Source organism: Talpa occidentalis, unplaced genomic scaffold (genome assembly GCF_014898055.3).
Source record: "Talpa occidentalis isolate TD23 unplaced genomic scaffold, MPIMG_talOcc4v2.1, whole genome shotgun sequence".
In the NCBI taxonomy this organism is placed as follows: Eukaryota; Metazoa; Chordata; class Mammalia; order Eulipotyphla; family Talpidae; genus Talpa; species Talpa occidentalis.
In genome coordinates, this window is record NW_026555331.1 from 17,273,129 (window position 1) to 17,299,259 (window position 26,131).

Below are 26,131 nucleotides of genomic sequence, written 5' to 3' on the forward strand. Positions count from 1 at the left end.
ACTTGACCTTTGAGGTAGATTCCAAATATATTTAGAGAAATTTTTCAGTTGTATCTCATATTCTGAATTACCTTTCTTGGGTATGTTGTCATCAACCATTTTAACAAAATTCTGAATTTTGTCTATGGGCTTCTCTTTTAAAAGACTACCTTCCTTTTCTTAAAAAAAATATCCAAACATACTGTAAAGGTACAGAAGTTAATAAAATGAACACCTCAATACAAACATTACGAGAAAGAAAACAGTCCAGATTCAGTGGAAGCTCCATGGGTATTCCCTAATCCCCTGTCCTACTTTCTCCCTCCCCCAAAGGTCATGAGTATCCTCAGTGTAGTATGAATAATTGCCATACAGATCTCAAAACTTTTACTCCATACATATGCATATGTATCTCTTACATAACATAGTGAGTAAGCTTTAGTAACACTCCCTAAAATAACCTGTAGTATAGTTTTACATATTGTTCATTTTTATGTAAATGCTATTATACTGTATATATCATACAATTCTGTTTTTCTGTATGTTTTCAAGTTTTATGCATATTAATACATGACATTTTAACTCATTCATTATTTACTGCTAATAGTTAATATTTAATTGTATAAGTGTACCGTAATTATTCTATGCATTTCCCTATTTGAGAACATTTGATAATTTCCAATTGTTAGCTCCTACCAACAATGTTGCTATAGACATCACTGCTAATATTTTCTTGTATCATACACTAGAGTGTCTCAGGTTATATAGCAAAGGGACAGTGTTGCCGACGAATCTTTTCAGAATTGCTGGGTCATTATATTTCATATTTGGAAAAAGTAATTTCTTAAATTGGTTTGGGACCACTTAAATGACCTAAGGATTCATCCCAAATATTTTTTTTTAATTTAATTTTTTTTTAATTTATTTTTTTTTTATCGAGGCATGTTTTATTTATTTATTTATTTGTTTGTTTTTGTTTATACATGCACTGGGTACAGTCAGAAGCGCGGGAGGGTGAAAGAATTCACCAGAGCCAGAGCGGGGAGCAGAGCAGGCAGAAGGACCGAAGTACACTGCTGAGGGGAGCAGCGGGTGGCAGGAGAGGTCTGCGCGCCATGTGGGACCCTCCTCCGGAGGCCGGGGAGCAGCCGGGGATCGAACCGGCACCGCAGAGGCTGCGTGCAGCTTCTCAACCCAGCGCTCAACCGCTGCGCCACCAGGGAGGCCCTCATCCCAAATATTGAGACAGTGTTCTAATTAATTTGCAGAGATGTGCCCATAAAATCATCATTAACGACAAGGGAGCTTGAAAGTGTGGTTACCCACAGATTTGAGAGAGGGAAACAAGTCAAGGAGATATTAAGGAGGGTGCCTATGGCCATAGAAGTACTAGGTAGTGGCACCTAAGATGTCAGTTTGAAATAAAATAGTGATTCCTTGACAGAGCTCATGATACTGATGGAATTCAGGCTGCTGCTTTGAATTTAGTACCCACAGTGGAGAGCAGGGTGCAGGCAAGAATGAGCACTTCTCATTTGTTTTCTTTTTTCTTTTCCTTTTCTGTTCCACACATGAAGAACAAATTGGATGAACTCAACAAACGCCTTCATATAAAAGGGTCTACAGAAGGTAAGGAGTTGATGGAAAAAAACAATCAGATAATTTTTGTGTTCTAGTATTAAAAAATTGAAGAGATTCCTTATTTACTTCCTATTGTAAGCATACTTTTTTGAAATTCAAATTTGGATTGCAATGTAATTTTAATCTCCATCTGGCCATGAGTATGTATTCTGTGGGTATATATGTTCTTTATTCTATGCATACAAGATGCCCAGAATTTTTCTGGGTCAAAAAAATTCCATTAGCTTTTTCCCCTCCTTCAATGTGCTCTAAAAAACAGACATACCATTGTATATCTGATGGTCAGAAGTGAAGGGTCTGATAGGGTCTTCCATAAAGTGAATGAAAGTCACCAATATAAATAATACTAGTTTGTACCTGTACAAAAACTCATCTACCTAGAGTAGCAGTGTTTGGGTTGTGGTGGGGAGAGATACATAGTAAGAGCCAAGTCAGATCTCACTCTTCACCTAAGGATCATCACGAACCCTAATTCATTCTCTTGATTTTACTGAATAATAACACAAGCATTAGTCAACTTTTGCAGGGTATGATAAGAAAAGAGAATCTCAGTAATTTGTACCAAGAAAGCTGCATTTGCTACTCCCATTTCAGTAGATCATTCTAGGCAAAGTGTAGAGCTCTCAAGTATATCCTTTATTCTGGAATTCAGGTGGAAGGAGCAGCTCCTAGCTAGAACATGCCCTTCTCATGGCAGAGGGGAAAGGAGAGGAGTGGCAGAACCATGCGATGAATCTCAGTGCTTCTGCTTTGATAAGACATTCACAGTTGCCTGATGAAGGCAGAGCACATGAAACCAGCAGTGGAGAGAAGTATGTTCTTTCCACAGGGTCACTGTCTTGCAAGTCACGTGGCAATAGATAGGAGGACAAAATCCTTAGTAAAAGGGCAGTAAGTCACTAGATAGGAAAATAATGCAGTCTACCATGCAGGCTGTTTCTTTGGAAATTCCAGACAATCAGAAGAACATAAAGGGGGGTGGGGAAGGGTCAGTGCAGGACTATGGTGGATGGCATAGCATCTTTGAAACAAGAGGCTGACGAAAAGTGTATTAAACCTCAAATAGAACTCAAGCATGGCAGCTCCCAAGTCATGCAATAAAGATGCATATGGTCAACTTCTGAGAGCATGTCTCGAGTTATTATCTTACATATGGTTCTGTTTATTATATGTGCTGTTTCCAATCTGATTAAATAAAGGTTAAAGAAACCAGTAGGTTTTATTTACTTGACTTATTTTTCCTTTCATAAAGATCTTCATCTTGCTCCTTTTTCTCTTTCTGTATCATCACCCACCCTCCTCTCTCTTTGATCATAGAATACACATTCTCTTTGGCATGGAGGATGAACACAGCTTTAAAGATAGGGCTTAGCTGGTGGAAATTCTTCACAAACTCTAAAAGTGATGTGAAATGTTTGAGACTAACCTCTAGTGGACTGTGGTGTCATTAGAGTAGAAAAATTGGAAGATTGGCGGAGAGTCAAGTTTTTCAAAGACTTGGTCACTAAGGTGGAGGATAATGCTTAGATGCTTTCTATAAAGCTAACCTACTTTAGTTCAATAAACATAATTTGGAGAAAAAAGCACTGATGAAATAGTTATTTGTGCTAATTTTTAATGGATTCCCTTGTTTTTACTGATCCAAGCTTTGCCTCTTTGTGACACTAACACTTTCAGATCTGGGGGAGAAAGTCCTGTATTTAGTTTGTTGGTGGCAGTGTGCTCACATGACAACACCCAGCCTAAACAGCTTCAGACATCTGTGCATAAAAAAAAGAGACATTTTCTAGGTAAATCGCTCACTTTCAGGGCTGGAAGGAGCCATCGTGACCTCACTTCTTTGTTGTTTTCCTCAGTGGTGAATATAAATGTAGTATTTCAAGATGATTTTTCTAATCAGTGAATCTTAAAGTTGACCCACTTTCATGGAAACTGCCCTTCATGGGCTGGAAACTGATTTCTCTGTGACCTCTGGCTCTGTCAGCTTATTACAGGTAATATCAGCATAGAACTTCCCAAAACTGACCTTGCTATTAGGGAAGATGGGAACACATCTCCTTGGTTGCTCATGACTAGTGGGACAGCCTTTGATGATCCAGGAGACTTTAAAACTATTCCATGAAATAGAAACAATTATTTATCATTGTCTTATGTGCACAGAATTTTCTTGTTTAGAGTCTGGAATATGAGTATGCTTCGGTATCCCTCTCCTGTCTGTCTCTTGGTCTTTGTCTCCTAAAGGCCCTATCTCAGTCATTTCTTCAACTGGAAAGTGACATATTCTTGGTCAGAGTTATTTTAGGTCTTCTGTTTCCTGGGTCATAAATCTAGTCACCTACTTGAAATATTCAATGTCTGCCACACCAGGGTTCAACCTCATAAACCCAGACACTGTATGCCTGCCTGTCTATATTAGGTCAAAGTAATTCCCTTTTCTGGTATCATTGAATATATATTGAGGCTTTTAAGGCCTTTTGTGGACTTAAAGTTCTACACAAACTAAAAATTGCCTGATTTTTGTTCCTACTTTTTTTTTAATAATTAATTTCTTTATTTGTATATATTTTATTTATTTATTTATTTATTTATTTTTAAAGATTTATTTATTTGTTTATTTATTTATTTATTTATACAAGCACTGGGCACAGTCAGAAGCGCGGGAGGGTGAGAGAATTCACCAGAGCCAGAGCGGGGAGCAGAGCAGGCAGAAGGACCGAAGTACACTGCTGAGGGGAGCAGCGGGCGGCAGGAGAGGTCTGCGCGCCATGCGGGACCCTCCTCCGGTGGCCGGGGAGCAGCCGGGGATCGAACCAGCGCTGCAGAATCTGCGGGCAGCTTCGCAACCCAGCGCTCAACCGCTGCGCCACCGGGGAGGCCCATTTATTTGTATATATTTTACATCAGGGGTAGTCCCATAAAATTCCTACCACCAATTCACCCATGCACCATCACCTCAGTCCCTTGTGCTCCTCCCACCCTCATTTTGATCCCCCTCCCTCCCCGTACCCTACAGAGTGTCTCTGATTTATGGTTGTCTGATTATGTTCCTACATTTCAAAAAACACAGCTGGAGGTAACTACTTTTTTTCAGAATAAACTAAGTGATGCTATAGACATTCCTTGGACATCACTCATATGTGAATGTTTTGAGGTTATACACCTTAAACCACTCACACATCTCCACAAAACACGTGTATAAAAGCTGTCTGTTTCAATAATAAAGCAACCCAGGAGTTACTTGAGGTAACAAAAGATAGACATATTAAATTATTCTTAGGCAATTATCTTGCTATAGCTATTTTAAATGTTATAGAATCAAATATTTTACTAAAATGAAAAGGAAAATATATAATCTTCAAAAGTAGTGGTATGAATGGCTTCTTCAAGCCTTAATATTTTCAGATATATGTGGTGAATTCTGGATTTTAATTTCATGACTGCTGATTCTGAGTCACATATTCTTCATGTCTTGGCAAACCTAGAATGCAATGAAAACTCATTTCTTTTAAGCATTGAATCAATGGGTGAATGAGTGAACAAAATGGAAAAAATTAATCACTCATAGCCAGCAATTCTGGCACTATAGTTAGATATAATTTAAACCATAAGAGTAACTCTAATTTTTATTCCACATATTCTTTTCTCTATTTGCATTGCCATACAATATTTTTTATTTTCTCAGTCAGTTTAGCATTCACTGTCATCTATGTGAAAAAAGGAGTTAGAAATCATTTCAACCTTTAGATACACTTGGATCTTTACTACATACAATGTGAAGTTAGTTTGGATAGAAGAATGATTTAAACCATAATAATTCTCAATTTTCTTTCTTTCTTTCTTTCTTTCTTTCTTTCTTTCTTTCTTTCTTTCTTTCTTTCTTTCTTTCTTTCTTTCTTTCTTTCTTTCTTTCCTTTCTTTCTTTCTTTCTTTCTTTCTTTCTTTCTTTCTTTCTTTCTTTCTTTCTTTCTTTCTTTCTTTCTTTCTTTCTTTCTTTCTTTCTTTCTTTCTTTCTTTCTTTCTTTCTTTCTTTCTTTCTTTCTTTCTTTCTTTCTTTCCTTTATTTATTTATACAAGCACTGGGTACAGTCAGAAGTGCGGGAGGGTGAGAGAATTCACCAGAGCCAGAGTGGGGAGCAGAGCAGGCAGAAGTACCGAAGTACACTGCTGAGGGGAGCAGTGGGTGGCAGGGGAGGTCTGCACCATGTGGGACCATCCTCTGGTGGCCGGGGAGCAGCTGGGGATCGAACTGGTGCTGCAGAGGCTGCGGGCATCTTCGCAACCCAGCGCTCAACCGCTGCGCCACCGGGGAGGCCCTAATTCTCAATTTTAAACAGAGTTCTTGATATGACTAGAAAGGCAATTTCTTCTACAGTTCTTTTTTTGTTCTGAAATATCTCTCATTGTTAGTTCTGGAGGTATTAATTGTGCTAATAAAAGAAGATATATTTGTGTTTTGCTATGTGTATATTCTTGTGTGTGTTTTGGAAAAGACTTGGAAGAGATAAATACATGTTATAATTTGTGATTTTAGTAGAATTCAGGATGAATTAGATGGAATAGCCACTGAATTTTAGTGACATTTATTTATCAGTATTTCTTACTGATTGTGAATTAGAGAATACACCCTTTACTAAGCCAATATAACTGGAATTGCAACAGCTACTTTGGGTCAAGAGTGAACTAGATGCTTTACATAATTGTAAACAGCAGCATGGCATTGAGATGTGGTGCTTTTGGTGGTTCAGAGTCACAGACTGGTAAGTGCTGAGATGAGACTTCACTCTGGCTCTGTAAGACACCCTATGTTATCATCTGTAAACACTTCCTTCTTCTAAAGGTTGGAACAATCAGAATATATCAAAGGAGATTGTCCATGTATATCAGGGTTTGAAAGTGATTTATGAAGTATAGAGGCTTTGATAAGATTGCTGTCCTCATGAGCTTCTCCTAGGCATGACTTGGGTTGAATTCATATTCAGAAGCAGTTATATGTTCACTTTGACATGACCTCCACTAGAATAACCCAGCAATCAGCACCCAACTGGGACCTCCTGGAAAGCTGAGGAGAGGGGTAAAAGAAGAGGAAGAGGAAGGCATGAATTCCGAATTCTGCTATTTAGTTGCATTGTCATTTGCAAATCATGGAGCTCCAGTCCTTCCTCAGTGAAATGGAGATGGTATTGACTTGCTTAATTTATTTCCTGGGGTCATATTGGGTAGATCATGCATAGGAAACCAGTTCTTGAAAGTCATAAAGGACAGTATATTGTGGTGGGGGAAAGGAAGGAAGCACAATGGTCTACGGTGGTGGAATATGGGTGAGTCGGTGGTGGGCAGAGTATGGTGGTAATACCTAAAGGGGGTACCCCAATTTTACCTTAGTTTTTAAAAAGTCTTAAAAATATAAATAAAAAACACTTTATACTTTAATGTCAAAATTGGGGCCTCCCTCGTGGTGCAAGTGTTAAGACACAACCTATGAAGCTGTCCGCAGTCACTGCAGCACAAGTTCGATTCCCGGCCAGCCAGGGAGCAACCCACATGGCTCAGCAGACCTCTCCTGACTTGCCCTCTGCTCCCCTCAGCAGTGTACTTTGGTCAATCTGCCTGTTCTGTTCCCCAGTCTGTCTCTGGTGAGTCCTCTCACCACCCAAGCCTCTGGCCTGTACCCCAGCTCTTGTATGCATAAATAAATTTTCAAAAAAATTAATATCCCTGTACCAAATATTCATTAAGCAACTTACTTGTCAAATACAGATTTTTTTTCCAAAAAAGGAACAATTTTTTTAAGAGCAATCATTTATTTATTCAGCAAATATGTATCAATTAAATATTATTTGCTTGGCATTGTTGGAAATAGACATGGCTTGGTGATACAGATAAAATTCCTGACCTACCTAATTTATCATGTTGTGAGATTTAGGCAGTGGGTGAATTTCAACATTGTGCTTTAAGGGTTGAAGTGATAGAGAACAGGGCACTAATAGAGGCACAACTTTAATCCTGTAGGAGGCTGACATGGCAGTGAATGGGAGTAGGCACTTTCAAGGCAACAGAGAAGAAAAGATGCAGAAACAAGAAAGACCTTGGGTAGAGACTTTGTGGTAAAATGTAAGAGCGTATTTTGTGGGAGTGAATTTAAAAAAAAAAAAAAAAAACACAAAAAAGGGAGAGATTTTCATGTGGCTCTCTAGTCAGCCAGCTAATCTGTGGGAATATGAATCAGAAGCTGAGGAAGGAAAAGAAACAAAACTCAGTCTGGATGACCAAATTTTGAAAGAAAAAAAAAGAATGAGCACTGGGAAGTCCACACCACTTAAAAAGGTTTGCTTTACAGTGTTTTGCCAAATGTGGTCTCTGAAAGAGAAACTTGGCTTGTACCAAAAATGCCAGACTATTATAAACAAGGGACTGGGGTGTGGCATGAAAGCTCTGTCTGGAATTCCATGGAGAGGGAACCCAGCCTGAGACTGGACAGGATTATACTAGAATCAGATAAAGAAATCATGATGCTTGCAGGTTCATCCTCAAAATGACTGATCTTGAAATGAAGAAGGTATATGTCCAAATACTGAGGTTCAAGTATACTCTTGTAGCTTGAGAAGTGCAATGGTGGTCCCCCCAAGACACAATAATGAATGTGATTCTTTGGTACTCTGATAAACTGAAAAAGGAAAATTCAAATTTTTATTCGAGAACGTAAAGTCTGTGCTTCTTAAGGAAAACAAATCATCTATTCTCATCTCTTTCTTAGATGAAACTATAACACTTCAGGAAAACTAAAGTAGGTTCATTGGGTCAGATGGGGTAACTTGGTTGGATTTTAGAACACTTGAATCTGCACTATGGCTTTCCTTGTACTTTTCATTCCCAGTTAACAATTGAGAGAAAGTTTTTTGTATAACAATCATTTTGTGCTCCAGCTATATGCCCAGACTGCAGTTGTATACATCTTGGAAGCTATGAAGTGTACATTTCTGAAGAAAATAGTTGAGTCTCTACTTGGAGAGCAGAAGAGCATATGGACATGGAGAAGCTTAGCTGGAAACTCTTTCAGGAGCAGGCAAATCTTAAGATGACTCTTGCCCTCTGTTCCCTCTCTCCCTTTCCTTTTCATGTCTCTTCCATGAGGGCTGATCTATGTGTTCATCTTATTTGCCGCACACTTTTGAATGTGAAAAGGGGCACTGTTTCATTATTCCTGATCAACCAGGCGTTAACCAGGATGTGGAGTCACCTTCAAAGACTCTTTAAGGTCTGTACTGATGCCTCAGTACTGATGGTCCCTCAGCCCTGTCCACAGCATTCATCATGCTCTGTGTCCCATCACACAGTGCATTCCTATGATCTGGTGTGTACCATATTGAAGTTTAGTTATTTGTCTCTCCTACTGAACTGTGAGCGTTTTGAGAATAAGAGTTTTATCTTAATTTTCTTTGTGCACTCTCTCTGTTCTACAGTCCTGGGGCTGGCACATAAAAGTTGTGTTTAATGAGGACCAATACACTAATGAAAATTTGAAAAGAGGCTAGGTGGTGAAGTTAAGGGAATCATATGAACACTAGGATAGAGCTGCCAACCATGATCATGAATAGTGTTACAAACATCAACCTTTGTGGAAGGGAGTGTTATCTTGAGGAATGCCAAGAAATAGGGAGGTCTGGAGGAAGAGCTAGTTAGTGGAGTCCATGCATTGGATAGTCCAAGACTATCCAATAGTCCAAGACTATTGTTTGGTGGCTACTCTAAGGAGTGTGTTGTATGGAGGAATGTGGTTGCTATTTTATTGCCTTTTAATGGAATAGTTTGGATGATGCCAGCTTTGCTTTTTTATTTGGAGGAATGTGTTTAGTAAACATTAAAACTTGAATGATAAAAAGAGAATACTAGCTTCTCAAAGAATTTTGATGCTTCTGCTTCCAGCTGAAACCAGGAAATTCAAAGGCAGCAAAAATGAAAACAAGGAAAACGTTAATGGAAATTTTGAACCTAGAAAAGGTTTGGTTTGAGTTTTGAAGGAAAGTCTGACTTGGTTAACTGCGCCCAAGTACTGCTGTTATGATTTGCTGGCTTTTTGTTTTTTCATTATAGTTCATTTATCTGTATTATTATATTATGTTCTAATTCTTCAGGGTGGGCCCCCAAATTTGGCAGCTTAACCAAGGCTTCTACATTTTCTGCAATGCTCATGAAGCCAAACTACCCAGAACAGGCGTGTGCTGTGACATTGTGGGCCTCTTTGCCTCAAATCAGCAGTTGTACTTGGGAGGGGCTTGCAAAGATTTTTACAGAGTTTTCTTTGTTACTTGCATAGAATGGTAATACTTTAATTAAAGCAACATGTATACATAATTTAATAAGTGATTGCCAGAACTGATTTTCTGTAATAGAAATACTAGTCAACATTTAAAAAAAATTATCACTTAGGAAACTGTGAATTGTCTGAGCCTTGATGTCTGAACATTTTGGTCTGTAGGACCTCAGTTTCCAAGAATCTATGGAAGTTCTGACTTTAGCCTATCCAAAATAGGCAGATAAAACTCCAAGTTTTTGATGAGGGTGTGAAGTGAATGTTTGAATACTAAACCTCCTCTTCTTCATAAAAGAGTAAGGTTTCAGATTTTTTTTTTTTCCCTAAGAGGAGAGCTTTCTCTTGGGGGTCTAAATCTGCATTCTGGGGTCTGATTGAGCTCCCATATTTATGGGACCTTTTTGAATGCCCACTTATTTTATCTATACATGTTCCTTTAAGTTCTTACCCAAAGAGTTTTCCTCCATGTGATAAAGCTGCTTACTTTAAATGCTCATCACTACTCACTTTTTATGCTGAAATAATGCATATTTGAGTTTCAGTTTCCAAATAATGATCAGAGTGCCTTCCTCTTAATTAAATCAGTGGTTAATTTGATGAGCCTTTCCAGGGGTCAAATGAATTAATTCTACAAAATTCTAATTCTATTGACTGCCCATTCAGTAGAATCATTTGCTTGCTAACATTTCTTTCTTAAATGAAAACTTGCATTACAACTAAAGAAAGCATTCAAATAACTTCGGCATTTACATGGCAGTTTTGATAACTGTAAGCCTTGACCCATGTTTAGGCAATCAGATAAGCCACAAAATTGTTAGGAAAACTAACTTGATTAAATTAAGGGAAGGAGCTACATTATTAATTAGCAAGTAAGCAAAGTTTGGACAACTTGATTCTTTCCCAGTATTTCTTTAATATTTAATGCAAAGTTTAATATCTGTTTAACCTGTTTTATTTCTTCTTTCCTAGAGAGACACCTCCTCTATGGACGACCTGCCGTGCTTTATCGAACTAGATATGATATCTTATATCATACTGACTTTGAAAGCGGTTATAGTGAAATACTCCTCATGCCCCTCTGGACATCATACACTGTTTCCAAGCAGGTCATTGTGAAAATTGGGTTGTATATTCTTCATTTACTTACATTCTTTGCCTTAATATAATGATGGTTTACCTTAATAGAGTTTTGTCTTAGAAAAGAGTTTAATTTTTCCTGATGAAAAGTTTTAATTTTTCCTATGTTGGACCCATTGTAAGATATTTTGAATTGGACTTCATTCCATATTCCATTAACTTCATGGTAATACATTAAATATGGAAGGTAGCATGCTAATTCTTTTTGTTTCTTTTACTCTGCTTATTTTGTTCAATAATTACAGAAGGCACCAAGATTTGTTTGTTTAAGTAGCCTTTATTTTAAATTTGCATTTCTGTGATTTTTTCTCTTTTATTTATCTTAAATATGAATTTCTATGATTTTTTTCTCTTTTATTGCAAGAGGTAGCATTGGTTTACAACACTGTGTATGCTTCACAGGTATCAGCTCACACCTCTGCAGATGTATGTCACCACAGCACACCCACCACCAAGGCACCCATAACTCTCTCCCACCATCCTTAGGACCACTTCTGGTAGCCTCAATTTTGCAGTCAGATTTCTAGAGTTTGTTTTCAATTTGGTTTTGTCTCACCCTTTGGTTACTCTATATCCCACATATATGTGAACTGTTCAGTATTTGCCTTTCTCCTTCTGGCTTTTTTGGCTTAGCATGATCCCCTCCATGCTAAGTAGTTTTAGGTTCACAACAAAATGAAGTGGAAAGGATAGACAGTTTCCATATGCCTACATCCCCACATAGCCTCCTCACTGTCAACATCCTATTTGTTTTGTAATAAGGATTTTGTCTTGGGATTTCAGTTTCGAAGAAGCTAAGATTGTATCAATAATTAGAAAAAGTAGTGTATGGTTGAGATACATTTTTTTTAAACTTCTGAATACAAATGAACCCTTCCTTTGTCCCAAACATCTTCATGTTTATTGGCATGTAAACAGATTCTTGTTTATTGGCATGTTTTATATAAACAACATGTATGCACTCTTTCTTTTACTAGGTGATATGTCTATATTATTTCTCTCTTAGTGTTATTTTTGTAAGCTGTCTTCATGGAATCATAGTCACTATTTTACCAGCAGGATTTTTGCTTTGTATTTTGCTGTTTTATTTAAGATTTTGATAGAAAAGTTCTGCTGCTAAAGAAAACCAAGATTTTGAAAACTACAGACTTACTGTATTTAAAACCGAAGCTTTTTTTTAGGGAGTCAGAATCAGAATATGAACTATAGTCAAAGTTAGAGAGGTTTTGATTCTAGCTGTTCATATCAGCAACCTGGTGCAGTGTCTTTTGTTGGTCGGGCACTCTCCTGACCGTGGTGTTACTGAATGCCCCTTACTCACCCTGCAGGCTGAGGTCTCTGGAATCCCTGAACACTTGACCAATTGCGTCCGGCCTGATGTCCGTGTTTCTTCGAGTTTCAGTCAAAGCTGTTTGGCCTACAAAAATGATAAGCAGATGTCCTATGGATTCCTGTTCCCTCCTTGTAAGTTGTAGAGTATCAGGATTTAACCCTCCTGGAGAAATATTATTTTGTAGAGATTGGGGTTTGAAACTTAGTATTTAAGATTTCAGGTTTTCTTAAGATAGGTGCCCAAGACTTTGAAGAAATGAAGTTCCAAAGGATCCTCCCAAAGTAGTCCAGAAAAGAGACCAGTTCCCACCAATCCTGTTCCCAGGGGAATTCTAAAATGCAAAGGTGTATTCTGAATATCCTGTCATATTATTAAATGAGAATCTGAAAGTGAGACAGTAAATCTTTAAGACATTAATCATTTAAATAATACTCTAGAGGTGATCTCTTAAGAATACAAGAAGACTTTTAATGATCTATCATAACCTTGGTGACATTTTTTAAAGTCCAAATATGCTGGACTTTTGCATAATAAAGGAATTCTTTTGTATAATATTGAGTAGTCTCAGCACTAGATAGGAAGTAAGAGCATTGTAAACATTTTTTGAAGGAATGCTATGAGAAGAGATTGAATGGGAGGGACAGGAGGACATGATAAATAGGGGAGAATACAAGTGTAGATTCATTCACTTTGTGCTGTTTAGACTATTTTAGAAGGTTGCTTTTTGATTGATGTGGGGTTTTGTAAGTAATAGATACCATGTGTTTTCCTGTTGTTTAGATCTGAGCTCTTCACCAGAAGCTAAATATGATGCATTCCTCGTCACCAATATGGTTCCAATGTATCCTGCCTTTAAACGTAAGTCCAGTATCTACCTAGTAAATTATTGTTTATGAAAAGAAATGTTCCTCCATTTACCACTTGGACTTTTCTGTCTGTATATTAACTTGTACACTAATACCTTTTTATGTAGTTAGTCCTTATAATTTTTGCAGACTTCTATATAATTTCTCTACCATTAATCCTAAATATGAATCTGTGAGAGAGGTCAGCAGGTTGTTTATGCCTTGTTTATAATTAAGAAATTGAAGTCACAAGAAATGACCCAGTTCTTGAGTAGTAAAAAGTAAACTAAATCATATTTGTATTTCCCTTCTAATCTTATGTTCTTTCTATTTCACTGTTTATTATTTTGGTAGTTAATAAGGGTCTTCTTTTATTTTGGAGGCCACTTGACATTTAACAACATATACATGTATATCCATATATGCATACATATATATGCTATTACAGTAAAAATCACCAGCACCTCTCTCTTTTAGAGTGATAATGATGATGATGTATTCTAAATGTTGACATTGAAGTCCAGCAACAATCTTTCTCCTAAATCATCAGAGTATTAACATTTTGATAGTTTTAAGACTGTGCAAATTATTTTAGTTTCATTGAATACTCATAATTTCTTTGCACATGACATAAATATTTGTGGATGATAGTGAGGCTGTGAATGGGATAGGCACAATAAATCCTGACTCAAAAACTGAGTTCTGGTTTTTGGAGATGATCAGTAGCTGTGTGATCATAGAAATACACTTTACCCTCTCATTTGTAAAAAATATGAGATTTGGTGGCACATGGATCTATGACTTAATTTGTAGTAACAATCTTCTATTTGTGTAACAGAGATTTCATTCATTTATCTATCTGTCCGTCTGTCCATCATCCATCCATCAATCCCTGCATGCATTCAAAGATAGAGAAAGCATTACAGTAGTTTTTACCTCCCTTTAGTTCATTGAGGCAGACAGATCTACAGCCTCATAGGAAAGATAGGAGAAAGAAGCACCTCTATCCATTTCCATCTGGCAATGGAGCACTGGGCTGTGTTACAGACTCTTGGGGCTGAAATAAAACCTCAAAATAGGAACACATGATTCTGGAATGTCATCACCATGCCCAATCTCCTCAACTAGATCTTGGTGAAAAGGTCAACATGGTTTAGAGAAAAAAAATGTTTGATGTTTTAGTTAACAAATGAAAGTTTGTTCAAAGGTAGAAGTCACTGTTCATGAATGAAAAATTAGTCTGCTTTCAACTATGTATGCTTTCTGCTTTGTCCTCAGACCCTACTGAGAAATGTTTCCAAAACCCACATAGATATATTTGTTATAATATGACATGAGCGGCAAACTTCATTTAATTACACAAACAAGGTCTTCCTGGATTTCTTTAGTCTTTATTGACGCCTTTTTGAGTGGCGGTAAGGAAACACACAGTGCCGGCCTGAGGCTGGCATGACAAGAGACTTTTCACAGAAGGCTCGCTGTTCTTCCCTAGAGGAAGGGTTTTTCACTTGCCACATTTCTGCGGGTTTGGCTTTCTGACTGTTCTCATTGTTATTTCTTTCCCTCTCTGCCTCTCCATTTTTTTAAGCTTATGTTAACATTTGAACTTGTCTCCCACTGTCCTCTTTTCATTATTGTAGATAATTTCCTCTGGTTTTGGCTGTGGTGTGTTACTCTGTCTTCATTCACAGTTGAGTATCAGGATGTATAATGAGCAGTTGAAGAAATAGGAGAAAAATAACCAAATGCTTTTTTTTGCCATTTCTGAAAGCTTTTATTTGTAATTATTCAGAAAACATGACTTTAAATTTGATTTTTATTATTACAGTAACAATCTCAATCATCCATTTTCCTTGAATGTGGAGTCATGGCCCAAAAGTGATTTTGGAAAATAAGACAAAAAATTCAATACCAAACATAATATTTTATTGGCGCAATCAAAGAGGAAATCTAAAATGATTTGTTTATTTTTTTAATCATAGCATTGTAGCTGCAAGCAGTAGCTAATATGGAAAGTTGTCATACAACTAGTCGTATTTTAAATCCATATTTAGCCAAATACTTTTTAATAAGGAGATATAAGAAGGGATAACAGCCTCAATTTCACAGTCCTCTTGCATAATAGAGCAATAATAAGCTGAATCTAGTACTTTAGAACCAAGTGCTTGTCTACCTTTTTTACCCTCTTTCCTCAGTTCCCTTTTTGCCTTTCTCTTTTTCCTTTCTACAGCTCTCATGCCCCTCTGATTGTTTATCATTACATTGGAGCTAAGGTAGACAAAGAATCATTTTCCAGAGGGTGACTGTAAAACTGAAATGAATAATGGAGGAGAACCAGGCATGTACATATCAGACTATGAGTTTTCCAGGCAAAAGGCAGATCAAATACAAAAGTTTGTGAGAAACAAGTTTGGCAAATTGGGTGATGGAACAGGAAGAAAGTCACATACCTGAGGCAGAGAGGGTTAGGAAATCATAGTGGTTAGCAGGAGCCATGGTGGAGAGTTGGGATTTTATTAGCTGGAGTGTTAGAAACAGGTATTGGAGAGTGTGAGATACAACCTGATTTATGGTGTGAGATGATCCATCTGGCTACTGTGCAGAGAATGGGCAGGGAGAATGAGAGTCCCTGATCTGGAACCCAGGAACCAGTGCTTTGTGCTGCTTCACTGCAGAGAGAACAGTAACTTAGACCATGGAGGACACAGTAAAATGGGTGAGAAGTGGTCACACTTGAATGGCCGGGATGTTTTCAGGGTGTTCTGAAAGGACTTGTCCACTGTACTTGAAGTAAGTCGAGAAGTCAGGGATGATTCCATGGATTTTGACCTGAATAACTGGGTGAGTGTGAGCTCACAATGATGGAGATTTCAAGAGCTGGAATTGCCTGGGGATCTGAGCAGCCTGGCCTGAGAGCACAGGTCCTCGCCCAGGAAAGGGACAAGTTTCCAAAAAAAGACAGATCTCATGGGCCAACTATGGATGTAGGATGTGCAGCAAGGGAGGAATTGGAGTGGTTGGAGTGGCGGAGGGAGATGTGGGGGAGAAGAGTGGTGGTATATGGGTGGAATATTGGTGGGAGGACCACACCCAGGAAGGGAACAATAAATATACAAAGATGACCAATGATGTAAGAAATTTAAAAACTAAAAATAAATAAATAAATAAAAAGCAAAAATAGATAAATTAATTAATTAATAAATAATTTGTTCTCTGGGAGAAAAAGAGTTGGAGCTGGAATGGGAAGGGAATTCAAGAATTCTGTTTAGATAGTTTTTTTTCTTGACATGATTATTAGGTAGGTATTCAAGTGGACCATGAAATGGGTGGTTGGGTAATGTGTCCTGAGAGTTCTCTGGAAAGATCAGGTCTATGAGGTAAATGAGGGAACTAGCATACCTGAGACCCTGAGGTAAGAGAAAGTACATTATGGCCTTTTTTCAATTTCTCACAAACACTGTAATGTTTCTTTTGCACATATTGTTCCTTCTGCATAGAATGTTCTATCTCTACCTTGCTGCCTAGGTAGCATTCACTTATCCTTCAACCTCAGCTCAGGAACCACTTCATCTGTGAATCCTTAAACTCCCCTCCCAAAGGGCCCATAGCTTTGTCTTTGTGGTTAATAAATGACATACACACAGCTAAGTCTTTAAGATGGATTTTCCTCATGAATCACAACCGCTCTTACTGTCTCTTGGCTTGTAAAATGCATCTAAGGGAGAATTCTACCAAAGCAAGTTTTGTTCATGAAGATCTGATTTTGTCTTTACACAGGAGTCTGGAATTATTTCCAGAGGGTATTGGTGAAGAAATATGCTTCAGAAAGAAATGGAGTTAATGTGATAAGCGGACCAATTTTTGACTATGACTATGATGGCTTACATGATACGCAGGACAAAATCAAACAGTAAGCTGTTCCTTTCCACTTAATGTATACTTTTAAATTCCAGGATCTCTTTGAAGGCGGTGTTTAAATATTCATGTACCATAGGAGAGTTGATATCCCTTTTTTCTTTTACTCTTTGGATTTCCTTGTGAAATCTTCAGTGCTTGGCACCTTTGATTAGACATGGTACTGGTGACTGGAATGGAATTGAGTTTTGTGATAAATAAATTCACTTTTCCATTCCATGGAAGGAAATATATTAAAAAATTCAAGCAACTTTTTGCTCACTTATTCTTGAACCACTCAGTGGTAAGGTAATTTTCACTTATCTCCACTATTTGGTAGCCCTTTTGGAATCCCTTAGCTTTTCTGAGTCAGTACATCTCAGCAGAAATTTGCATATAGTCTTTGATCAAATCTATTGATAGTTTCTATCTCTATTCATGGTGCTGTATGGGATATGAAAGGATAAGGCATTCTCTGTTCATTAGGAACTTAACAGTCTGTTGGAGAAGGCAAGAGGTATAAATACAACATATTCGTAATTTCATATATGCAAGATACATTCAGAGAGCAATATAAGAGAGGGTTTCGTTGTAATTCACAGATAATTAGAAAAGCAAGTGCTAATTTTGTTACATAGATACTGATAAAATAGAAGTTATCTTGCTACCTTTCAATTGCATCTTATTTGTATATTATTTTATTGCTTATCATTGTAGTTTGCAGCGCAAATTACATTATCAGTTGAATTATAATTTCAATGTTTTGAAAATGATTAAAATTGAGATATTAATTTAAAAAATAAAATTGAGATAATAGAAAATTAGAGAATTGTGAATTTTTATACATTGTTCTACTGGAAAAGATAATTTCTGCCTGTAGTCTCCTTACTAGCGCTCTGTTCTTAGTATTTCCTTTAGTAAATGAATTCTTTGTGCCAAGTTTAAGATCTCATTGTGGCTTGAGAGGATGATTATCCCCCTGGCTCCAGTGTCTCTGATCCATTTTATAGAGCACTGTGAAAGTTACCCTCCTGAAACATGGATCTCTTAATGGCACTCTAGTATAGGAGCCTTCAGTGGAGCATAACTGTCCAAATAATAATGCCTGGTCTACAGCTTGCCACTCAGGACCCTTCATAATTTAGCCTTTAATGACCCATCCAGCATTTCATTTATACTACTATGGTCTGTGTATCACGTCTAACCCCCATGTCCTGTTTTGAGATATTTTATTTGCCTGGAATATCTTTTTCACTCTATCAGATTGAGATAAAGAGGGAATTCCAGACATCAAAAACTTCCAAGTTCAGACAGAGAAAGAAAAACACCATTTGCCTTCCTGATCTGAATAAAGCAAAAATGAACTTTTAGGCTGTAAGGCCAAATTAGTGATTACAAGGGAAGGGGCAGAGGCGATGAACAAGTTGGGTCAAAGTGGTCAATTGTGTGGTGACGGACAATAGTGGACTTTAAGTGGTGAACTGAAGGTAGTGCAGACCCCTGTTTCTATCACAATGCACACCTGAAACATATAATGTTAAGATGCAATGTTATTTTAATAAAAGGTGATAAAAGATAAAATGTTAAGAAACAGGGAGCAGGGGACCTCCCTGTTAGTTGCAATATCTGCAGCCACTGCAGTACGAGTTCGATCCCTGGTCGGCCAGGGAGCTGACCCACATGGTGCAACAGACCTCTCCTGACTTGCCTGCTGCTCCCCTCAGCAGTGTATTTCAGTCAATCTGCCTGTTCTGTTCCCCACTCTGTCTCTGGTGAATCCTCTCACCCCTGCACCTCTGGCTTGTACCCCAGTTCTTGTATGCATAAATAAGTCAATCTTTAAAAAAAGAAGAAAAAAGAAAAAAAAGAAATATGGAGCAGGCTAGTGCTAAGAACTGAAAAATGGCTCAGTGAAGTGGGGTTCATTTTGGGACATAGGTGATATTCATCAGTCATCATTTATTTAAGTATTTTTAAAGATTTATTTTATACAAGAACTGGGGCAAAGGACAGAGGTGTGGAGGGTGACATGATTCACCAGAGACAAAATGGAGAGCAGAACGGGCAGATTGACTGAAATACACTGCTGAGGGGAGCAGCGGGAAAAACAGGAGAGGTCTGCCATGCGATGTGGATATCTCTCTGGCTGGCCAGGAATCAAACCTATGCCGCAGAGGCTACGGACAGTGTCACAGCACTGCGCTCAACCTGCTGCGCCACCGGGGAGGCCCTCATTAGTCATCATTTAAAAAGGAAAGCTTCACAGGGGACTGAGGTGATGGTGCACTGGTGAAGGAAACTATGGGGACTATACCTGAGGGGGTGGGGGGAAGCAAATATTGTTTAAAAATGAACAATGATGTAAAAAACAAAAAAAAAAATAGAAAAAGTAAATTTAAAAAAATAATAAAATATGTATGGGGGAATATAAAAATAAAATTTATTATTAAAAAAAAATAATAAAATAAAATAAAAAGGAAAGCTTCTATGTCAGCAGTGCTTCTGTGTTACCTTTCTGTTCCAGGTACGTGGAAGGCAGTTCCATTCCTGTTCCCACTCACTACTACAGCATCATCACCAGCTGCCTGGACTTCACCCAGCCTGCTGACAAGTGTGACGGGCCCCTCTCTGTCTCCTCATTCATCCTTCCTCACCGGCCTGACAACGAGGAGAGCTGCAATGTGAGTTTACAGTCCTTCAGGACTTGCTTACATAATCCATTTTCGTGCCTTAATTGATACTCCCACTGTTGAACTAGAACATACTTTTAAAATATTTTAACTACACAGCCAAGTGGGAAGAGAAAAGGACCCAAACAAACCTTTGCTTAACCCTTGGAGACCTTGTGTTCTACTGTCTTTTTACTTTTCAGTGTAAGGGTGGCTGTCATTGCCCGGAATTTCACTGTGGTGTATGATTTTGACAAGTGGTAAAGTGCCCAAATATTTTGAGATTTGCAGATTATTATATATTTCCTTAAAAGAAAGAGAAGAGCCTCCTTGGTGGCACAGGGGCCAAAGACACCACCATCAAGTTATTGACAACCACTGCAGCATGAGTTCAATCCCCGGCCAGGGAGCTGACCCACATGACACAGCAGACCGCTTCTGTCTCACCTGCTGCTCCCCTCAGCAGTGTATTTCAGTAGATCTGCCTGTTCTGCTCCCCACTCTGTCTCTGGTGAATCCAGTCACCCCCCATACCTCTGGCCTGTAGCCCAGTTCTTATATACATAAATAAATAAATCTTTAAAAAATAAAGAAAGAGAGAAGTAGCTGACTTTTGATAATTGTTGAAACTAGGTCAGAATTCATAGGTGTACATAATATTTTTTTCTCCTTTTGTGGATGTTTGAAATTTTCCATCATAAGACCTTTTTTAAAGATACACACATACAGGTACATACCTTACAAATCAGATATTCATTTGGTCTCGATTTGAGGACAGATACACAGCTCACCCCATTCTCAAATAACATGGATAACTCCAGATTCACTGATTCCAGCGCGACATGGTGAAGCCCTCAGGCAGGCAGCTGCATGCCCCTGGCTCTGTACTCATCTGTAGTCAGGGCCAAATTGTATAACATTTCCATGTCTTTTCCATGTCTTCCCCCTGTGCTCCAAGATTGATTGTTAGAAGGAATGGTCTCTAAGCTTTCATTTCACAGACTAGAATGAACAGGCATAAAATTTGTAGAAGAGGACTTTAGTCAGCAAGCATTACTCAGATTTCTTTTTTTTAAAGATCTATTTATTTATGCATATAAGAGCTGGGGTACAAGCCAGAGGTGCAGGGGATGAGAGGATTCACCAGAGACAGAGTAGGGAACAGAATAGGCAGATCGACTAAAATACACTGCTGAGGGGAGCAGCAGGCAAGACAGGAGAGGTCTGCTGCACCATGTGGGTCACCTCCCTGCCTGGGGATAGAACTCATGCTGCAGTGGCTGCAGATAGCTTCATAGTACTTCATCTTAACCCCTTATGTCACCAGGGAGGCCCCATACTCAGATTTCTAAATTGCATAGTACTATGAGAAAAGCAATAGTGTGCTAGACGTAGTCACTACCTAGGCTGCCTACATCAGGAAAAGCTAGTAAAACAGATACAGAAATCACTGCACAGAAAGGCGAAGAGTGGTGAGAATAGCTTCGACAGAGCTGATCAGCTTCACCAGCAAGGTGGCTTTGGGGCTGTGGCTTCAATTATAGATGAAGATTGCAGCTATGATATCCAAAGCAAAATAAAAGACGGAAAAGAAATATGAAACATGACCAAGAATGCTCATTAAGTTTAGCGAGAATATTGAAAAGTTGGGTACTAGTGGAAGATGAGGTTTCTAAAGTTACCTGGAATCAAATTCAAAATAAAAGTAGTCAGTCATGGCAACAGCAGGAGTGGTTGGTGCCACTTACTGACTCCACGTTACCATCCCAGTAGTTGGCAGCTCCTCTGAGTACATTATTAGTAATCACCTGGTCACCTTATGAGGCAGTTTATATATGTCCCCCTCCCCTTTCATTAACTAATGAGAAACCTAGAGCTTATAACAGATAATAACCAGGGACCTCCCTGGTGGCGGAAGGGGTTAAGACATAACCTTTGAAGCTATCCCGCAGCCACTACCGCATGAGTTTGATCTCTGGCCAGGGAGCAACCCACATGGTGCATAAATAAATAAATCTTTTTTTTTAAATGGATAATAACCAAATAAAGCTGGTTACCTGGTAAAGTCAGGTAGGAGAGCAGAACTTTAGGCTCAAGACCTCTGACTCCAAAAGTCTTTCAAGTTTACCAGATTTCCATAATGGAACCCTGGGACCTCTGGAGTGTTTGTCACTGCACAGACATCATGTTTGAACATGTGAGCAGCATTTTAAGGTCTGCTTTTAGGAGATAAATTTGAATTGGAAGCTATTGGCCCTGGGCTCAAAGGGCTTTGGCAAGTTTTATGACTTAGGAAATAACTTGAACTGGAGTTGTGGTCTTGGACATTTTAGAAGATGAGCAAAAAGCAATAATATTCTACTGGAACAATCAAGAAGATCTTATAAATAATTGGCTAGGAGGTGGAGAAGCAAGGGACCTACAAGTGAGAGGTGAGAGTCTTCAGCTCCTGGCTTGACGACCCTCTTGATTGTGCATTAGCACAAGAGTAACCATGGTGTCCCCAGCGGAGGGCAGGAGATGGGGGTTCATGACAATTAAGACTTGACACTTCCTTTGAAGTAAAGTTTTACTACAAACTCATTGGGGGGAGGGGTGAAAGTTTTTATTAAAAAACTAAATATATATTATTATGGAGTGAAATTCAAAGGAACATTTCAGACTTATGGTAGATCATTTAAGGTATATACTGTTTCCTGGGAAATGTTATGTTCCAGTTTCTCTGTCATTCGGGGTATTTGGTGATGGGAGAGTTTGAAAAATGTTCTAAACTTATTTCAAAGGTAGTTTTTTAGTCACCCCGAACTTACATCTGGCAAATACTGCCAAACATGTCCTCGCTGTTCTTCTTTTCCTTCCGGGTTCCTGGATCTTTACAGAGTTTAGAGGCATTTTTAATCGAGGTCATGGTTAACATGCTCTCTTTTAAGAATCTTCTGCCCACACAAAACCCTGTACCTGCTGTGAAATTCACCTTAAAGTTTTGGGGCTTGAATTCACAAACAACTTGAGAAAAAGCCCTGGAAGAAAATAAATGTGCATAGCAAGAAAAATAAGAAGCAAGTTCATGGATGTGCTTTTGTGTGCATCATTTTTTAATTTATTTTTCATGTTTTTCCTTTTCTTCTTTCCTTGGTACACATGAGTTTTTATTTGAATGTTACTAGTTTTGTATTTCATACCAGAGTCTCTCTTAGAAAATACTTCTATCAATTTTTTGCTAACATTAGGCAGAAGATATTTTCTTAAAGATTGGAGACTAGATTTTAGCATGTGAGAACCAGAGACAATGCCTCCTCAAATGAAATTGGAAAATCACTTCCTAAGGAAAGAGAGAGCCAAAAACAATTTTCTCCTGAATTCTTATAATCATAGCAGATCATTATTTACATTAGGAAAAAGCTTTTCACTCCTTGTCCACACATTCAAATGACTGCATTTATGAAAAAATTAGACTTACTGACCATTGAAAAATCAAATAAATGAGTTGAATATGAAAGTTCTCCCCAAAATAATACAGTTTCATGCTTACTCTGCTTACTCTGAGGGGGTCCTGACCATTTGGAGACCTCCTACTTCGTTAATTACATAGTCACTCTGCGGATTGGTCAGTGGGTAGGGTTATATTTAGGTCTGTCCTTTCCTCTGAATTGCAGAGATCTGGTTAGCTGGGTTAGGAGGGTGGGGCATGGAGGGTTAAAATCCTTGCTTCCCCAGCTTGCAAAGCAATTTCTTCCCATTTCTTCACTTTGTCTGGGATGGCCAGGCCTGAGTTTCCTGAACCCACCCCTTCATGGTACATATTTAGCACTGGCGCAAACTGCTGGAGCTCCCTATCCAGGTCTGTGTGGGTTACAGCTTTCCGAGAAAACCCAGTGCAGGTCCTGGGGTTTGGTGGCTAGTTCTCTGAGACCACTAGTGGTAAAAGAATGGGTCAAGGGTATGTCTGGATATTCTCAGCCCTGGAACATACAGTCACCCTTCAACTTGCAAAAGGACTCCTGGGAACCTTTGCAATTCCAGGAGCACTTGGGATGAATTATTTGCAAAAGTTGTCCTACCGTATGTCTACTGATGCAGGTAGGCATTTCCCCATAATCCTCAGCACGCACAGAGCTCATTCTAACTCCCATCCTCTCAACAGTGAAGGAAGACATTTTCAGATGTAAAAGATTTCTTCACTTCAGTTGCATTTCATTTTCACTTACACATGAGATAAATAAATTGTTTGCTTGGGATATCTGACTGTCTTTCATCTGGAATTTGTGCCAGTGAGGAAATTCTTGGCATGGACCTGAGACGGGGCAAGATTTCCTTCCTTTTGTCCATGATCTGGTTTCCTTGCTTCTTGACCCCTTTTCCTTCATGTCCTTCCTCCCTCCCAGCTTGCTGCTGAAGTAAGCAGCATTATTCTTGGGAAGCAATGAAGAAACAGGTCTAGAGAAGTCAAGTTGCTTGGCCAACAGTGCATAGCCAGGAAGTAGAGGCATCTCAATAGCATCTGAGGCTTGTAGGGCTCCAAGTGCCAGGTGTATCATCTGAGCTGCTTCCAGGGAAACTCATTGCCAATACATTGCAACCTGGTCTCCGATATCCTTGATGTCTTCTGAAAGACTAGGAATGCACACATAGGTCTGTGCAGTGAGCTCCAGCTCTCCACCTTCCTTGAGGCAGCAGAGCATTCCCAATGTGCCCTGTGCTCCGAATTGCCATTTGTCAGCAGGGGGGAATAGAAACAAATTACTAAATTCCCCAGGACCTTTGGTTTTTCCTAATTTTGATTTATATTCTGAGAGTCAATTGAGTCAAATGTCCCTTCCCACCATGGCTCAGTTATTTGGTACAGCTAATTACTGCTGAAAATGTTTACAGCCAAGGCCAGGTATTTGTGGCACATTACCGACAGGAATGTGGTGGGGGTAGGGAAGCCAGGAAGGAATAACACCCATTAGCTGTGGACACAGGAGGACGTAGGTGTCATTTGTGGACTTGGAGCAAACTAACCATTTGGAGGACCTGCTCTGGAAAGTCGTAACTCTGATTGTATTCTGTTTCCATTGCAGAGCTCAGAGGATGAATCGAAATGGGTAGAAGAACTCATAAAGATGCACACAGCTCGGGTGCGGGACATTGAACATCTCACCAGTCTGGATTTCTTCCGAAAGACCAGCCGCAGCTATTCAGAAATTCTGACACTAAAGACATACCTGCATACATATGAGAGCGAGATTTAAATTTCCGATCATCTGCAGTGCAGTCTTATCAACTGGTGTATATTTTTATATTGTTTTTGTATTTATTAATTTGAAACCAGAACATTAAAAAAAGTTAGTATTTTAATCCTGTACCAAATCTGACATATTACGCCTGAATGACTCCACTGTTTTTCTCTAATGCTTGATTTAGGTAGTCTTGTGTTCTGAATAGAGCTTGTAATAAACACTGCAGCTTGCATTTGTAGTGGAAGCTTTTAAAGGGTGCTGCAATTTCAATATTTGCATTGAGGAAATATTAATTTTCCAGTGCACAGTTGTCATACTTAGCCCTGTACTGTATTGATATACTGATTTTGTAAAGTTGCATTCACTTACTGTTAATTATGAAAGACATATTTAAGCCTTATAAACCAATCTTAAATATAATAAATCACACATTCAGTTTTCTTCTGGTTTTATTTCACTTATAAATTAGAATGTCTGCTTCTAGTGCAGTCATATATGAAAGATATATTTCCAGGTCCCCTTTCTCGCTGAATGGAACTCACCTAGCCAAAGGGGCATCTGTGATGTTCAACTCCAGTGGCTTGGATGACATGGCTCAGGTGTAGATCCACGGGAAAGCAGATGGGCAGAGGGACAAGGAAACAAACAGAACTCCTTAATACCCTCTATTACCTATGCCTTTTCAAAATATTTTGACGTTTAGAAGAATAAGTTCTTTTCACCAAGTTAGTTCAAACCTCTATGTATTAGAGTCAACCCAGAGAGCAGTAAGCATGTTTTCTGTGTAAGATGTCAAACCAAGGAGGATAGAAAAAGGAATAAGGCACTGTGATGGGGATATAGACATAAAATTGTTAGTAATCAATCAAAATAGAGAATAATAAATGTCATATGGAAAAGTATTAGCAATAATACTTTGTGATGAAGGATCTGAATGTGGGAACATTGATTTTAAATTGACAAAGTTATAACTTTAATTAAAAATGAAGCACAAGGACACTTCACCTCCAAGTTCAGAAATTTCAAAGGGTTTTTGAACCAGTGGGCAACATGTCCAGGAGGAAAGAATCAGAGGATTATTCCTATCGCCATTGTATGGG

At 38.5% G+C, this 26,131-nt stretch overlaps 1 protein-coding gene across 11 annotated transcripts in view; it reads left to right on the forward strand.

Annotated features, from left to right (window-relative positions):
- ENPP2 (ectonucleotide pyrophosphatase/phosphodiesterase 2) overlaps positions 1 to 25,469 on the forward strand; it is a 107,800-nt gene extending 82,331 nt beyond the window's left edge. For 6 of the 11 annotated variants that reach the window (XM_054692014.1, XM_054692009.1, XM_054692011.1 and 3 more), the window contains 8 exons: positions 1,557 to 1,608; positions 9,544 to 9,618; positions 10,901 to 11,037; positions 12,397 to 12,532; positions 13,182 to 13,259; positions 17,024 to 17,156; positions 19,665 to 19,821; positions 24,873 to 25,469. In XM_054692014.1, coding sequence (XP_054547989.1) covers positions 1,557 to 1,608; positions 9,544 to 9,618; positions 10,901 to 11,037; positions 12,397 to 12,532; positions 13,182 to 13,259; positions 17,024 to 17,156; positions 19,665 to 19,821; positions 24,873 to 25,043 — 939 coding nt within the window. In that variant the 3' untranslated portion in view covers positions 25,044 to 25,469. The remainder of the gene's footprint in view (positions 1 to 1,556; positions 1,609 to 9,543; positions 9,619 to 10,900; positions 11,038 to 12,396; positions 12,533 to 13,181; positions 13,260 to 17,023; positions 17,157 to 19,664; positions 19,822 to 24,872) is intronic. The other 5 variants (XM_054692013.1, XM_054692015.1, XM_054692017.1 and 2 more) reach the window with 1 other exon arrangement.
- The last annotated feature ends 662 nt before the right edge of the window (positions 25,470 to 26,131 follow it).